Source organism: Salmo trutta, chromosome 6, assembly GCF_901001165.1.
Source record: "Salmo trutta chromosome 6, fSalTru1.1, whole genome shotgun sequence".
In the NCBI taxonomy this organism is placed as follows: Eukaryota; Metazoa; Chordata; class Actinopteri; order Salmoniformes; family Salmonidae; genus Salmo; species Salmo trutta.
The window spans coordinates 5269962-5286146 of NC_042962.1; the positions used below are offsets into that span (position 1 = coordinate 5269962).

The 16185-nt window shown below is 44.7% G+C and overlaps 2 protein-coding genes across 2 annotated transcripts; both read right to left on the reverse strand.

The window, feature by feature from the left end:
- Nucleotides 1-1052: 1052 nt before the first annotated feature.
- Nucleotides 1053-2254, reverse strand: LOC115195338 (nuclear factor 7, brain-like). Its single transcript, XM_029755115.1, has one exon. It carries the CDS (start codon nt 2209-2211, stop codon nt 1288-1290), a length of 924 nt encoding a protein of 307 aa, XP_029610975.1. The 5' UTR covers nt 2212-2254; the 3' UTR covers nt 1053-1287.
- A 10779-nt stretch (nt 2255-13033) lies between these two features.
- LOC115195337 (nuclear factor 7, brain-like) lies at nt 13034-14610 on the reverse strand. The gene has a single exon (XM_029755114.1). It carries the CDS (start codon nt 14553-14555, stop codon nt 13587-13589), a length of 969 nt encoding a protein of 322 aa, XP_029610974.1. The 5' UTR covers nt 14556-14610; the 3' UTR covers nt 13034-13586.
- Between the last annotated feature and the right edge of the window lie 1575 nt (nt 14611-16185).

Sequence of the window (16185 nt, forward strand, 5' to 3'; positions counted from 1 at the left end):
ATGTACTGCGTTCTAGTCAAGGCCTATCCTATTTAACTATTGCTGTACATACAGTATTCTATCCATGTATTCTACAGATATACTACATATTCTATCCATATACTATCCATAATGTCAATACATCCCATAATATACATATATATATATTTATACAATCAGACCAGAGACATAGCAAATTTTCAGACAATTACGTTTTTCTTTTGAGGTGATTTGATTGGTGTGAAGCCATATCCAAACTGACCTCCCTTGTTTTTTTTGCACCAGTATACTATTCTATCCATGTTTTCTTCAGATATACTACATATTCTATCCATCAACTGTCCATAATGTCTGTACATATATATATATATACATACACTCTGACATTGCTCTATATTTCTTAATTCCATTATTTTACTTTAAGATTTGTGTATATTTTTGTGAATTGTTAGATACTACTGCACTGTTGGAGCTAGGAACACAAGCAATTTGCCACGCCCACAATAACATCTGCTAAATATGTGTATGAGAGCAATAGAATTAGATTTTATGCCACAATCAGACCAGGAACATAACACCTTTTCTGCAAGGACATTTTGCTTTTGATGTGATTTGATTGGTGTGAAGCCAAATCCAAACTGGCCTCCCTTGTTGTTTTTTTGCTGCACCAGGACCACCCATAGTTGAGCTCAGCTCATCGCTGATTATTTCATCATTTTATTATCAACTGAATGCTCTGCGACAACATGTCATACTCTTTTTGACCAGACAGCATCAGATACATGAGCTACACATACTGAGACAGAGCTGCACTGTTTCGGTCCCGTGTGGCTCAGTTGGTAGAGCATGGTGTTTGCAACGCCAGGGTTGTGGGTTCGTTTCCCACGGGGGACCAGTACGGAAAAAATGTATGAAATGTATGCGTTCACTACTGTAAGTCGCTCTGGATAAGAGCATCTGCTAAATGACTAAAATGTAAAAATGTAAATGTAAAATGTTTCTGCTCTGATGATTTATCTGGTGAGATACAGTAGGTTCAGCCACTTGCCAATTAAAGGAGATTTATGAACAAGTTTTTTATAATTATACATTTTTTATTGGTCAAATTTTGTGATAATTGTCAGAACAATCTGAGATACGATATATATATATATATATATATAAAAATGTTGCACTGGCATTGAATTGTCCAACTGTTAGAGTAGTAAACCATGTTAAGAGTCTTCACATACAAATGTGAGTGAATCCTGATTTTATGTTCCAGAAGGAGTCAGTGATACGTTCAATAAAGTTAGCAGGTCTATTTAATTAATAGAATTTCCATTGAAGGCTTTTCTTAATGCCCTCCCTGCCAATTATTCCCAAGAGGGTGTCAGGATCTTCATAACCCTCAGATTGCGTTGGTCTTTCCACCCTTGGTACTTTGTAGATGTCTGGACAAACCTGCCTTGTATGACACGCAGCGCGACCCTTCTCTGTCCACCACTGAAGGAACTTCCTGGGGTTAGTGATGTACAGTCCAGACTGAAGCGAGGTCTCTCTCTTTTTCACATCAGTCACGTGTCTCTTTATTTTAGTCAGACGTTTCGCCATTTTTATATTGACAACACCATCCCTCATGTCTATCTCTCTCATCGCCTCCTGTTCTCTCTGCTTCAGCTTGTTGATTATTTCCTCAAACTGGGTCCTGATTTTTTCCTTGACTTGGCTGGATTTCTCTCCAGTCTTAGAGATGTTTCTTTGTTGACTTTCTCTTTTATGTTGCGCTACGTTCAAGTCTTTCTTCAGTATACCTAATGCTGAGACCACTTCTGTCATCAGATCCTCCTGTGCCTCTCTCACAGGTTTGAATGTGTGTCCTCTGTGGTCTCTCCCTTCTTTACAGACCAGACAGATCAACTTCCTGTCTGTCACACAGAACAGCTTCATAGCTTCTCCGTGCTCAGGACACTCGTCTCCTGTAGATCTTTGTCCTCTGGTGTTCTCCTGTCTACTCTGCTCCAGTCTCAGCTGGTCCGCCATGTTCCTAACCAGTCTGTTGATCTGGAAGTTTCTCTCCGTGATCGGAGCTCTACACTCAGGGCAGCGGCGTGGGAGTCGAGCCTCCCGGCTCTGTTCAAGACATCTCTTACAGAAGGTGTGCTGGCAGCTGAGAGACACAGGGTCAGTGTAGATCTCTGTACAGATGGCGCAGCAGAGGTGGTCGGTCAGGGTAGAGGAAGATGTAGCCATTCTGGAGCTGACTGTGTCGCGTTCACTGTTCACAGAAAGAGAATGAGAGAGAGAGAAAGAGAAAGTGTGTGCTTTAGACATGAGGCATTATGACTACGCCCTCCGTTTGCCTTAGGGGGTGGATACTTTAAAGACACAGTCAAGCTAATATTTGATTTGAAGCCCTCAATAAAAATCTCTTGTCTTATTAAGGGACTTTGAATCATTCAGCAAGATGCCCAAAATATTTTTCACTTCTGAAATGAAATGGCAATTTTGCCAAAGGGAGGTAAAATGGTGTGAAATGACAAATGACAAATAACAATAAAGTGGTAAGAACATAAATGAACATGTATCTTTGTGTTGGATAATGTACTTTCTTCTGTCCTGTGGTCAGGTGGGAGAACTATACTGTATTTCTCTCAGGAAACTAACACCCTTCATTGCCCGTCTCTCTGTACATGTGAAACAGTGGAGGCTGTTGAGGGGAGGACAGCCCAAAATATTGGCTGGAACAGAGTGAATGGAATGACATGAAACCATGGAAACCATGTGTTTTATACCATTCTACTAATTCCGCTCCAGTCATTACCACAAACCTGTCCTCCCCAATTAAGGTGCCACCAACCACCTGTGATGTGGAAACTAATTTGGAGAGAAGTCCAGGATAAAGAACTGAGACGTTAGAGGAGATAAGAGAGAGAAGGAGTAAAGTTCTGCTCACTAAAAGAGCACAAAGGACCAGGTGTAAATGAAGAGGGTGTCTTTCCCTCAATCTCAGAGCGTAGGACAGGAAAACACCTTGGAGGGTCCTAGTTCAATAGAGACCCAGTGGTCAGTGTTAGTGCTGTAAAGACATTTGCTGATGACGCTGTGTGAGACAGCGGAGAAGGACGAGACTGTTTCCTACTTCATCTATCTTCCACTTACAGAAAACACACACAGTTCTGTGTCCCTATCTGGTCTGTCTGTGTTCCTGTATCTACCACACAGGGTCTGGTTAGAGTGAGGACTGGTGTTGGGGAAGGCTGCTCTCTATGTTCCTGTATCTACCAAATCAAATCAAATCAAATGTATTTATAAAGCCCTTCTTACATCAGCTGATATCTCAAAGTGCTGTACAGAAACCCAGCCTAAAACTCCAAACAGCAAGCAATGCAGGTGTAGAAGCACGGTGGCTAGGAAAAACTCCCTAGAAAGGCCAAAACCTAGGAAGAAACCTAGAGAGGAACCAGGCTATGAGGGGTGGCCAGTCCTCTTCTGGCTGTGCCGGGTGGAGATTATAACAGAACATGGCCACGATGTTCAAATGTTCATAAATGACCAGCATGGTCAAATAATAATAATCACAGTGGTTGTCGAGGGTGCAACAAGTCAGCACCTCAAGAGTAAATGTCAGTTGGCTTTTCATAGCCGATCATTGAGAGTATCTCTACCGCTCCTGCTGTCTCTAGAAAGTTGAAAACAGCAGGTCTGGGACAGGTAGCACGTCCGGTGAACAGGTCAGGGTTCCATAGCCGCAGGCAGAACAGTTGAAACTGGAGCAGCAGCACGGTCAGGTGGACTGGGGACAGCAAGGAGTCATCATGCCAGGTAGTCCTGAGGCATGGTCCTAGGGCTCAAGTCCTCCGAGAGAGAGAGAAAGAAAGAGAGAAAGAGAGAATTAGAGAGAGCATACTTAAATTCACACAGGACACTGGATAAGACAGGAGAAATACTCCAGATATAACAGACTGACCCTAGCCCACCGACACATAAACTACTGCAGCATAAATACTGGAGGCTGAGACAGGAGGGGTCAGGAGACACTGTGGCCCCATCCGAAGATCCCCCAGACAGGGCCAAACAGGAAGGATATAACCCCACCCACTTTGCCAAAGCACAGCCCCCACACCACTAGAGGGATATATTCAACCACCAACTTACCATCCTGAGGCAAGGCCGAGTATAGGCCACAAAGATCTCCGCCACGGCACAACCCAAGGGGGGGCGGAAACCCAGACAGGAAGACCACGTCAGTGACTCAACCCACTCAAGTGACGCACCCCTCCTAGGGGCGGCATGGAAGAACACCAATAAGCCAGTGACTCAGCCCTGTAATAGGGTTAGAGGCAGAGAATCCCAGTGGATAGAGGGGAAACGGCCAGGCAGAGACAGCAAGGGTGGTTTGTTGCTCCAGAGCCTTTCCCCTTCCCACTCCTGGGCCAGACTACACTCAATCATAGGACCTACTGAAGAGATGAGTCTTCAGTAAAGACTTAAAGGTTGAGACCGAGTCTGCATCTCGCACATGGGTAGGCAGACCATTCCATAAAAATGGCACTCTATAGGAGAAAGCCCTGCCTCCAGCTGTTTGCTTAGAAATCCTAGGGACAATTAGGAGGCCTGTGTCTTGTGACCGTAGCATACGTGTAGGTATGTACGGCAGGACCAAATCGGAAAGATAGGTAGGAGCAAGCCCATGTAATGCTTTGTAGGTTAGCAGTAAAACCTTGAAATCAGCCCTTGCCTTAACAGGAAGCCAGTGTAGGGAGGCTAGCACTGGAGTAATATGATCAAATTTTTTGGTTCTAGTCAGGATTCTAGCAGCCGTATTTAGCACTAACTGAAGTTTATTTAGTGCTTTATCTGGGTAGCCGGAAAGTAGAGCATTGCAGTAGTCCAACCTAGAAGTAACAAAAGCATGGATACATTTTTCTGCATCATTTTTGGACAGAAAGTTTCTGATTTTTGCAATGTTACGTAGATGGAAAAAAGCTGTCCTTGAAACAGTCTTGATATGTTCTTCAAAAGAGAGATCATGGTCCAGAGTAACGCCGAGGTCCTTCACAGTTTTATTTGAGACGACTGTACAACCATCCAGATTAATTGTCAGATTCAACAGAAGATCTCTTTGTTACTTGAGACCTAGAACAAGCATCTCTGTTTTGTCCGAGTTTAAAAGTAGAACGTTTGCAGCCTTCCACTTCCTTATGTCTGAAACACAGGCTTCTAGCGAGGGCAATTTTGGGGCTTCACCATGTTTCATTGAAATGTACAGCTGTGTGTCATCCGCATAGCAGTGAAATTTAACATTATGTTTTCGAATGACATCCCCAAGAGGTAAAATATACAGTGAAAACAATAGTGGTCCTAAAACGGAAACTTGAGGAACACCGAAATTTACAGTTAATTTGTCAGAGGACAAACCATTCACAGAGACAAACTGATATCTTTCCGACAGATAAGATCTAAACCAGGCCAGAACTTGTCCGTGTAGACCAATTTGGGTTTCCAATCTCTCCAAAAGAATGTGGTGATCGATGGTATCAAAAGCAGCACTAAGATCTAGGTGCACGAGGACAGATGCAGAGCCTCGGTCTGACACCATTAAAAGGTAATTTACCACCTTCACAAGTGCAGTCTCAGTGCTATGATGGGGTCTAAAACCAGACTGAAGTGTTTCGTATACATTGTTTGTCTTCAGGAAGGCAGTGAGTTGCTGCGCAACAGCTTTTTCTATTTTTTTTGAGAGGAATGGAAGATTCGATATAGGCCTATAGTTTTTTATATTTTCTGGGTCAAGATTTGGCTTTTTCAAGAGAGGCTTTATTACTGCCACTTTTAGTGAGTTTGGTACACATCCGGTGGATAGAGAGCCGTTTATTATGTTCAATATAGGAGGGCCAAGCACAGGAAGCAGCTCATTCAGTAGTTTAGTTGGAATAGGGTCCAGTATGCAGATTGAAGGTTTAGAGGCCATGATTATTTTCATCATTGTGTCAAGAGATATAGTACTAAAACACTTTAGTGTGTCCCTTGATCCTAGGTCCTGGCAGAGTTGTGCAGACTCAGGACAACGGAGCTTTGGAGGAATACGCAGATTTAAAGAGGTGTCCGTAATTTGCTTTCTAATGATCATGATCTTTTCCTCAAAGAAGTTCATGAATTTATTACTGTTGAAGTGAAAGCCATCCTCTCTTGGGGAATGCTGCTTTTTAGTTAGCTTTGCGACAGTATCAAAAATACATTTTGGATTGTTCTTATTTTCCTCAATTAAGTTGGAAAAATAGGATGATCGAGCAGCAGTGAGGGCTCTTCGATACTGCACGGTACTGTCTGTCCAAGCTAGTCGGAAGACTTCCAGTTTGGTGTGGCGCCATCTCCGTTCCAATTTTCTGGAAGCTTGCTTCAGAGCTCGTGTATTTTCTGTATACCAGGGAGCTAGTTTCTTATGACAAATGTTTTTAGTTTTCAGGGGTGCAACTGCATCTAGGGTATCGCGCAAAGTTAAATTGAGTTCCTCAGTTAGGTGGTTAACTGATTTTTGTCCTCTGACGTCCTTGGGTAGGCAGAGGGAGTCTGGAAGGGCATGAAGGAATCTTTGGGTTGTCTGAGAATTTATAGCACGACTTTTGATGCTCCTTGGTTGGGGTCTGAGCAGATTATTTGTTGCGATTGCAAACGTAATAAAATGGTGGTCCGATAGTCCAGGATTATGAGGAAAAACATTAAGATCCACAACATTTATTCCACGGGACAAAACTAGGTCCAGAGTATGACTGTGTCAGTGAGTAGGTCCAGAGACATGTTGGACGAAACCCACTGAGTTGATGATGGCTCCGAAAGCCTTTTGGAGTGGGTCTGTGGACTTTTCCATGTGAATATTAAAGTCACCATAAATTAGAATATTATCTGCTGTGACTACAAGGTCCGATAGGAATTCAGGGAACTCAGTGAGGAACGCTGTATATGGACCAGGAGGCCTGTAAACAGTAGCTATAAAAAGTGATTGAGTAGGCTGCATAGATTTCATGACTAGAAGCTCAAAAGACGAAAACGTCATTTTTTTTTTGTAAATTGAAATTTGCTATCGTAAATGTTAGCAACACCTCCGCCTTTGCAGGATGCACGGGGGATATGGTCACTAGTGTAACCAGGTGTCACGTCCTGACCAGTATAGAGTATATTTGGTTATTGTAGTTTGGTCAGGACGTGGCAGAGGGTAGTTGATGTATGTTTATGGGGTTTGTCACTGGTCTATGTCTGTGTTTCTATGTTTAGTTGATTGGGGTTGGACTCTCAATTGAAGGCAGGTGTGTTGAGTTGCCTTTGATTGGGAGTCCTATATAGTAGGGTGTGTTTGTCTTTGTGTTTCGTGGGTAGTTGTATTTCGCACTGCGAGTGAATGTATAGCCTGTGAAACTGTCACTAGTCATTCGTTGATTTCTTGTTTTCACGTGTTCACATTTACTTAATAAATTAAGATGATGAGCACGTAACCCGCTGCGATTGGTCCACTTTCTCTGACAGTGACTTCAACATATCGTCAGAAGACGAGGATCGTGACAGAACTACCCACCAAACTTGGACCAAGCAGCGGAGGAACGAGGAAGAAGAATGGACGTGGGCGGAGATGAGGATGAGCATTTCCAGGGCTATGGAGGAGTTAAGTAAACCGGAGAGGCAGCCCCAATAATTTTTTGGGAGGGGGCACAAGGGCAGTTTTGCGGGGCGAGGATGGAGCCCCAGGCCAGCTCCCCGCACTAGCCTTGAGGTGCGTGTGCCCAGGCTGGCACATCCTGTACCAGCCCCACGCATCAGGCTTCTAGTGCGTCAGCCCAGCCTCGCCAGTCTGGAGCCACCAGAGCCGCCCGCCAGTCAGGAGCTGCCAGAGCCGCCCGTCAGTCAGGAGTCGCCAGAGCCGCCCGTCAGTCAGGAGTCGCCAGAGCCGCCCGTCAGTCAGGAGCCGCCAGAGCCGCCCGCCAGTCAGAAGTCGCCAGAGCCGCCCGCCAGTCAGGAGCCGCCAGAGCTGCCCGCTAGTCAGGAGCCGCCAGAGCCGCCTGCTAGTCAGGAGCTGCCAGAGTGGCCCGTCTGCCCGGATCTGCCAGAGTGGGCCCGCCATGCCGGATCTGCCAGAGTGGCCCGCCGTGCCGGATCTGCCAGAGTGACCCGCCGTGCCGGATCTGCCAGAGTGGCCCGCCGTGCCGGATCTGCCAGAGTGGCCCGCCGTGCCGGATCTGCCAGAGTGGCCCGCCGTGCCGGATTTGCCAGAGTGGCCCGCCAGCCGGGCACAGTCATCGCCGCCCGCCAGATGGGCGCAGCCAGGGTCGTCGGCCAGCCGGGCGCAGCCAGGACACCCGCCAGCCTGCGTGGCCAGGACACCCGCCAGCCGGGCGCAGCCAGGGTCGTCCGCCAGCCGGGCGCAGCCAGGGTCGTCCACCAGCCGGGCGCAGCAAAGGTTGCCCGCCAGCCGGGCACAGCAAGGGTTGCCCGCCAGCCGGGTGTAGCCCGAGACACCCGCCAGTCGGTCGCGGCAAGAATTGCCCGCCAGTCAGGCGAGGTCAGGGGCACCACTTAAGTGGACTACGTCAGGGATGGAGCGGAGTCCACGTCCCGCACCTGAGCTGCCTCCCATATAGGTGGGTTGGTGAGGGGGGGTGTAGCACTGTGCCGTCGTTGACGGCAGCCACCCTCCCTTCCCTCCCTTTTTGTTTAGACAATTTTTCTGGTTGTTTTGGGGGGGTTTTCTGTGTTTTGTGTAGGTGCATTCCGGGGTCTGCACCTTTGAGGGGGGGTACTGTCACGTCCTGACCAGTATAGAGTATATTTGGTTATTGTAGTTTGGTCAGGACGTGGCAGAGGGTAGTTGATGTATGTTTATGGGGTTTGTGACTGGTCTATGTCTGTGTTTCTATTTTTAATTGATTGGGGTTGGACTCTCAATTGAAGGCAGGTGTGTTGAGTTGCCTTTGATTGGGAGTCCTATATAGTAGGGTGTGTTTGTCTTTGTGTTTCGTGGGTAGTTGTATTTCGCACTGTGAGTGAATGTATAGCCTGTGAAACTGTCACTAGTCGTTCGTTGTTTTCACGTGTTCACATTTATTTAATAAATTAAGATGATGAGCACGCAACCCGCTGCGTATTGGTCCACTTTCTCTGACAGTGACTTCAGGAGGTGAGGCCTCATTTAACACAGTAAATTCATCAGGCTTAAGCCATGTTTCAGTCAGTCACATCAAGATTATGAACAGTGATTAGTTCATTGACTGTAACTGCCTTGGAAGTGAGGGATCTAACATTAAGTAGCCCTATTTTGAGATGTGAGGTATCACAATCTCTTTCAATAATGCCAGGAATGGAGGAGATCTTTATTCTAGTTCAAATGTTATTTATCACATGAGCCGAATACCTTACAGTTGGTAAGTAAGCAATACAGAATATTTTTTTTTTAAATAAATAATAATAAGAGATATTTCTATCTATATGTGGATAAGAAATAAAAGTAACAAGTATTTAAAGAGCAGCAGTAAAATAACAATAGTGAGACTATATACAGGGGGTACCGGTACAGAGTCAATGTGCGGAGGCACTGGTTAATGGAGGTAATAAGTACATGTGGGTAGAGTTATTAAAGTCACAATGCATAGATGATAACAACAGAGAGTAGCAGTGGTGTAAAAGAGGGGGGGGGGGGGGGCATTTGAGGGGGGGGGGGGGCATACGATGACAATGCAAATATTCTGGGTAGCCATTTGATTAGGTGTTCAGGAGTCTTATGGCTTGGGGGTAGAAGTTGTTTAGAAGCCTCTTGGACCTAGACTTGGCGCTCCCGTACCGCTTGCCGTGCGGTAGCAGAGAGAACAGTCTATGACTAGGGTGGCTGGAGTCTTTGACAGTTTTTAGGGCCTTCCTCTGACACCGCCTGGTATAGAGTGCTACACAGTTGGTTTCTGTTTCAAGCCTTTCCCAAACATTAACCCCAAACTGCCCTAAGAGAATAGGGTGCCATGTAGGAAGGACACAGACATAACTGATGAATAGTTGTGATCCACAGACTAATATTCTTGACCGATGCTAGACCGCCATCCTCTGGTGAACAAAAGAACTGCACAAAAATTGCAAGCTCATCATTGCTTCAATGTCCTGTGCAAATCAATAGGTTACAGTGCCATCTACTGGTAGTCATGGGAAGTGCAACCTAAAATGATTAGTTGTGCCTTCTTAGATCCCACCACGAGGGGGTGGTATTATCCTTCATACTGAAAACAACACTTATCCAGCAATGAAGAAACCCATTAGGAATAAGATGAACTTGCACCAAGAGTGGATCTATGTTTTTTCCCCTCACATCCTCCCACCTCGTCTCCTTCTCAGAGCACATTGGAGCAGAAGATTCATTGACAGATTCCTCCCCTCAGAGTGGGATCTCCTCCTCCAAGGCATTCTGAGAAGGAGGCATGGAGAGAGGATGCAAGGAATTCATTTCTATTAAAGTCATTTCTTGACTTTAATAAAGACACTTCAACAAAACTACAGCCAACAGTTCCGTCAGGTACACTTGACAAGACGGAAAGAAACTACCCACAAAAACCCAGGAAGAGAAACCCCTACTTAAATATGATCTCCAATCAGAGGCAACGAGGACCAGCTGCCTCCAATTGGAGATCAACCCAAATAACAACAACATAGAAATAGAAAACCTAGAACACAAACATAAAAATAGAAAACATAGAAAAACACAAAACACCCCCTGTCACGCCCTGACCTACTCTACTATAGAAAATGACATCTTACTAGGGTCAGGACGTGACAGCACTAAGGTGATCATGTAGGTGATATTTGTATTGATGGGTCATTCCTCCAATTTGGTGCTTTTTGAGAAGTTTTGTCACTTGGTAAAAAAGTGTATACTAATAATGCTGATTTCGCCACGTTTTTACATTCTGTAATAATGAGGACATGTTTAGCTTCATACAAAACATAGTTTCACTATATTGAAACAAGTTCAGTTCAAGTGACAGGGTTGACCAACGTAACAGAATCACTAATCACATTAAATAAATAATTATCTTTAGAAATGATTTTGTCAAAGCAACAAAATAACTAGGTTAAAACCTTCCTACAAGGGACACAGGGACATGTCAAAATGCTGAATAATTATTTGTATCACTTTAGCAAGCATTTTTTCAAAATCATATTTGTTGAATTCTCCATGTGGTCTATATTAAATGACACTTCATTTGCTATTACAGGCTTTTACAATTCAATATTGGTGCACAATTTCTACTGAAAGGTCGACTTTGGTCAAAAACGCAGAAATAACAGCTGCAAACTGTATAACTGATAAATGCCATACCGGCATAGCCGCACCCCACCATAAAATACAACAAATAATATATATAGACTGAAAACAAATAAACGCAACACGCAACAATTTCCAACATTTTACGGAGCTACAGTTCATATAAAGGAAAACAGTGTAACGGAGACGCAGGGAGTCAGGAAGCAGGAAGCAGGTGCAGTAGATGAGTTTAACAGGAACATGGAGTCAGGAAGCAGGTGCAGTAGGTGAGTTTAACAGGAACATGGAGTCAGGAAGCAGGTGCAGTAGATGAGTTTAACAGGAACATGGAGTCAGGAAGCAGGTGCAGTAGGTGAGTTTAACAGGAACATGGAGTCAGGAAGCAGGTGCAGTAGGTGAGTTTAACAGGAACATGGAGTCAGGAAGCAGGTGCAGTAGGTGAGTTTAACAGGAACATGGAGTCAGGAAGCAGGTGCAGTAGGTGAGTTTAACAGGAACATGGAGTGAATCCAGAAACAGGATACTACCTAATGGGTTGATACAACAGAGTGCTGGTTAAAGAGGAAGTAATCAGGAAGTGATGAAGTCCAGGTGTGCCTCATGATGATTGTGGTTTGTGGAATGTTGTCCCACTCGTCTTCAATGGCTGTACTAAGTTGCTGGATATTGGCGGGAACTGGTACATTTGTCGTACATTTGTAAAACATTTATGAAAGCTTAAACGCTAATATACTGTATCTTGATTACATAAGTTCTCAATCTCCTTAGTCAATAGATGTCAGAATCACATTTGGCAGCAATTACAGCTGTGTGTAAAGTCACCATTGGCCTCATGATTTCCTTCCTCTCCGGCAACTGAGTTAGGAAGGACGCCTGTATCTTTGTAGTGACTGGGTGTATTGATGCACAATCCAAAGTGTAACCTTCCCAAGTTCTCTCACGTCACCCCGCTCCTCCGCACACTCCACTGGCTTCCAGTTGAAGCTCGCATCTGCTACAAGACCATGGTGCTTGCCTACGGAGCTGTGAGGGGAATGGCACCTCCGTACCTTCAGGCTCTGATCAGTCCCTACACCCAAACAAGGGCACTGCGTTCATCCACCTCTGGCCTGCTGGCCCCCCCTACCTCTGCGGAAGCACAGTTCCCGCTCAGCCCAGTCAAAACTGTTCGCTGCTCTGGCACCCCAATGGTGGAACAAGCTCGCTCACGACGCCAGGACAGCGGAGTCAATCACCACCTTCCGGAGACACCTGAAACCCCAGGAATACCTGGGATAGGATAAAGTAATCCTTCTAACCCCCCCCCCCTTAAAGATTTAGATGTACTATTGTAAAGTGGTTGTTCCACTGGATATCATAAGGTGAATGCACCAATTTGTAAGTCGCTCTGGATAAGAGCGTCTGCTAAATGACATAAATATAAATGTAAATGTAATAATTTCACCATGCTCAAAGGGAAATTCAATGTCTGCTTATTGTTTTTAACCAATTCACCAATCGGTGGCCTTCTTTGCGAGGTATTGGAAAACCTCATTGCTCTACTTGTGATTGAGGGACCTTACAGATAATTGTATGTGTGGGGTACAGAGATGAGGTAGTCATTCAAAAATAATGTTAAACACCCTTATTGCACACATAGTGAGTCCACACAACTTAATATGGGACTTGTTAATTCCATTCTTTTACTTTAAGATTTGTGTATATTTTTGTGAATGTTTAAATACTACTGCGCTGTTGGAGCTAGGAACACAAGCAATTAGCCACACAACATCTGCTAAATATGTGTATGTGACCAATAACATTTGATTTTATGTCACAATCAGACCAGAAACATAACACTTTTTCTGCAAGGACATTTTGCTTTTGATGTGATTTGATTGGTGTGAAACCAAATCCAAACTGGCTTGTTTTTTTTTGCTTCGCCAGGACCACCCATAGTTGAGCTTACCTCAACGCTGATTGGCTAATTATTTCAGAATTTTATTATCAACTGAGGCGGAATGCTCTGCGACAACATGTCATACTCTTTTTGACCAGACAGCATCAGATACATGAGCTACACATAATGAGACAGAGGGGCGCTGTTTCTGCTCTGATAATTTATCCTGTGAGAAACAGTAGGTTCAGCCACTTGCAAATTAAAGGACAATTAAGAAAACACAAGACAAAAGAACAATCTGAGACACTAAAAATATTTTGTGGCTACACTGGCATGGAATCATCCAACTGTCAGAGTAGTAAACCATACTAATCATCTTCACATACAAATGAGATACAGATTTTCAGTGAATCATAATTTTTTGTCAAAATGAAAGTAGTGTCTGAACTGTAATCAAGAGAGGACACAACGTTCATCAGACCTATCTAATTGATAGAATTTCCATTCAAGGCTTTTCTCAATGCCCTCCCAGCCAATAAAACCCAAGAGGGTGGCAGGATCTTCATAGCCCTCAAATTGCCTTGGTCTTTCCACCCTGGGTGCTTTGTAGATGTCTGGACAAACCTGCCTTGCATCACACGAAGAGCGACCCTTCTCTGTCCACCACTGAAGGAACTTCCTGGGGTCAGTGATGTCCTGTCCAGACTGAAGCGAGGTCTCTCTCTTTTTCACATCAGTCTCGTGTCTCTTTATTTTAGTCAGACGTTTCTCCATTTTGATATTGACAAGACCATCCCTCCTGTCTATCTCTCTCATTGCCTCCTCTTCTCTCTGCTTCAGCTTGTTGATTACTTCCTCAAACTGGGTCCTGATTTTTTCCTTGACTTGGCTGGATTTCTCTCCTCTCTTAGAGATGTTTCTCTGTTGACTTTCTCTTTTATGTTGCGCTACGTTCAAGTCTTCCTTCAGTATACCTAATGCTGAGACCACTTCTGTTATCAGATCCTCCTGTGCCTCTCTCATAGGTTTGAATGTGTGTCCTCTGTGGTCTCTCCCCTCCTTACAGACCAGACAGATCAACTTCCTGTCTGTCACACAGAACAGCTTCATAGCTTCTCCGTGCTCAGGACACTCGTCTCCTCTCTCAGCTGTAGATCTTTGTCCTCCGGTGTTCTCCTGTCTACTCTGCTCCAGTCTCAGCTGGTCCGCCATGTTCCTAACCAGTCTGTTGATCTGGAAGTTTCTCTCCGTGATCGGAGCTCTACACTCAGGGCAGCGGGGTGGGAGTCCAGCCTCTAGGCTCTGTTCAAGACATCTCTTACAGAAGGTGTGCTGGCAGCTGAGAGACACAGGGTCAGTGTAGATCTCTGTACAGATGGCGCAGCAGAGGTGGTCGGTCAGGGTAGAAGAAGATGTAGCCATTCTGGAGCTGACCGTGTCGCGTTCACTGTTCACAGAAAGAGAATGAGAGAGAAAGTGAAAGAGAAAGTGTGTGCTTTAGACATGAGGCTTTATGACTACGCCCTCTATTTTCCTTAGGGGGGGGTACTTTAAAGACACAGTCAAGCTAATATTTGATTTGAAGTCCTCAATAAAAATCTCTTATCTTAAGGGACTTTGAATCATTCAGCAAGATGCACAAAATATGTTTCACTTCTGAACAGAAATGGCAATTTTACCAAAGGGAGGTGAAATGGTACGAAATGACAAATAACAATAAAGTGGTAAGAACATAATTGAACATGTATATTTTTGTTGGTGAATGTAGTGTTACTATACTGTACTCTTACTATACTGTGACTATACTGTACTGTGACTATACTGTAATGTTATTATACTGCACTGTTACTATACTGTGACTATACTGTACTGTTACTGTACTGTTACTATACTGTTACTATACTGTACTGTTTCTATACTGTACTGTGATAATGTACTTTCTTCTGTCCTGTGGTCAGGTGGGAGAATTATACTGTATCTCTCTCAGCAAACTAACAGCCTTAATTTCCCCTCTCTCTATACATGTGGAACAGTGGAGGCTATTGAGGGGAGGACAGCTCATAATAACGGCTGGAACAGAGTGAATGGAATGACATGAAACCATGGAAACCATGTGTTTTATACCATTCCACTAATTCCGCTCCAGTCATTACCACAAACCTGTCCTCCCCAATTAAGGTGCCACCAACCACCTGTGATGTGGAAACTAATTTGGAGAGAAGTCCAGGATAAAGAACTGAGACGTTAGAGGAGATTAGAGAGAGAAGAAGTAAAGTTCTGCTCACTACAAGAGCACAAAGGACCAGGTGTAAATGAAGAGGGTGTCTTTCCCTCAATCTCAGAGCGTAGGACAGGAAAACACCTTGGAAGGTCCTAGTTCAATAGAGACCCAGTGGTCAGTGTTTGGTGCTGTAAAGACATTTGCTGATGAGGCTGTGCGAGACAGTTTCCTACCTCATATTGCTTCCACTTACAGAAAACACAGACAGTTCTGTGTCCCTGTCTGGTCTGTCTGTGTTCCTGTATCTACCACACAGGGTCTGGTTAGAGTGAGGACTGGTGTTGGGGAAGGCTGCTCTCTGTGTTCCTGTATCTACCACACAGGGTCTGGTTAGAGTGAGGACTGGTGTTGGGGAAGGCTGCTCTCTGTGTTCCTGTATCTACCACACAGGGTCTGGTTAGAGTGAGGACTGGTGTTGGGGAAGGCTGCTCTCTGTGTTCCTGTATCTACCACACAGGGTCTGGTTAGAGTGAGGACTGGTGTTGGGGAAGGCTGCTCTCTGTGTTCCTGTATCTACCACACAGGGTCTGGTTAGAGTGAGGACTGGTGTTGGGGAAGGCTGCTCTCTGTGTTCCTGTATCTACCACACATTGATTGGAGTCCACTTGTGGTAAATTCAATTGATTGGACATGTTTGGGAAAGGCACACACCTGTCTATATAAGGTCTCACAGATAGCGGCTCCCAAGTTGTGTTCAATCAAATAAATCAAATGTTACATGCGCCGAATACAACAGGTGTAGACCTTACAGTGAAATGCTTACTTACGAGC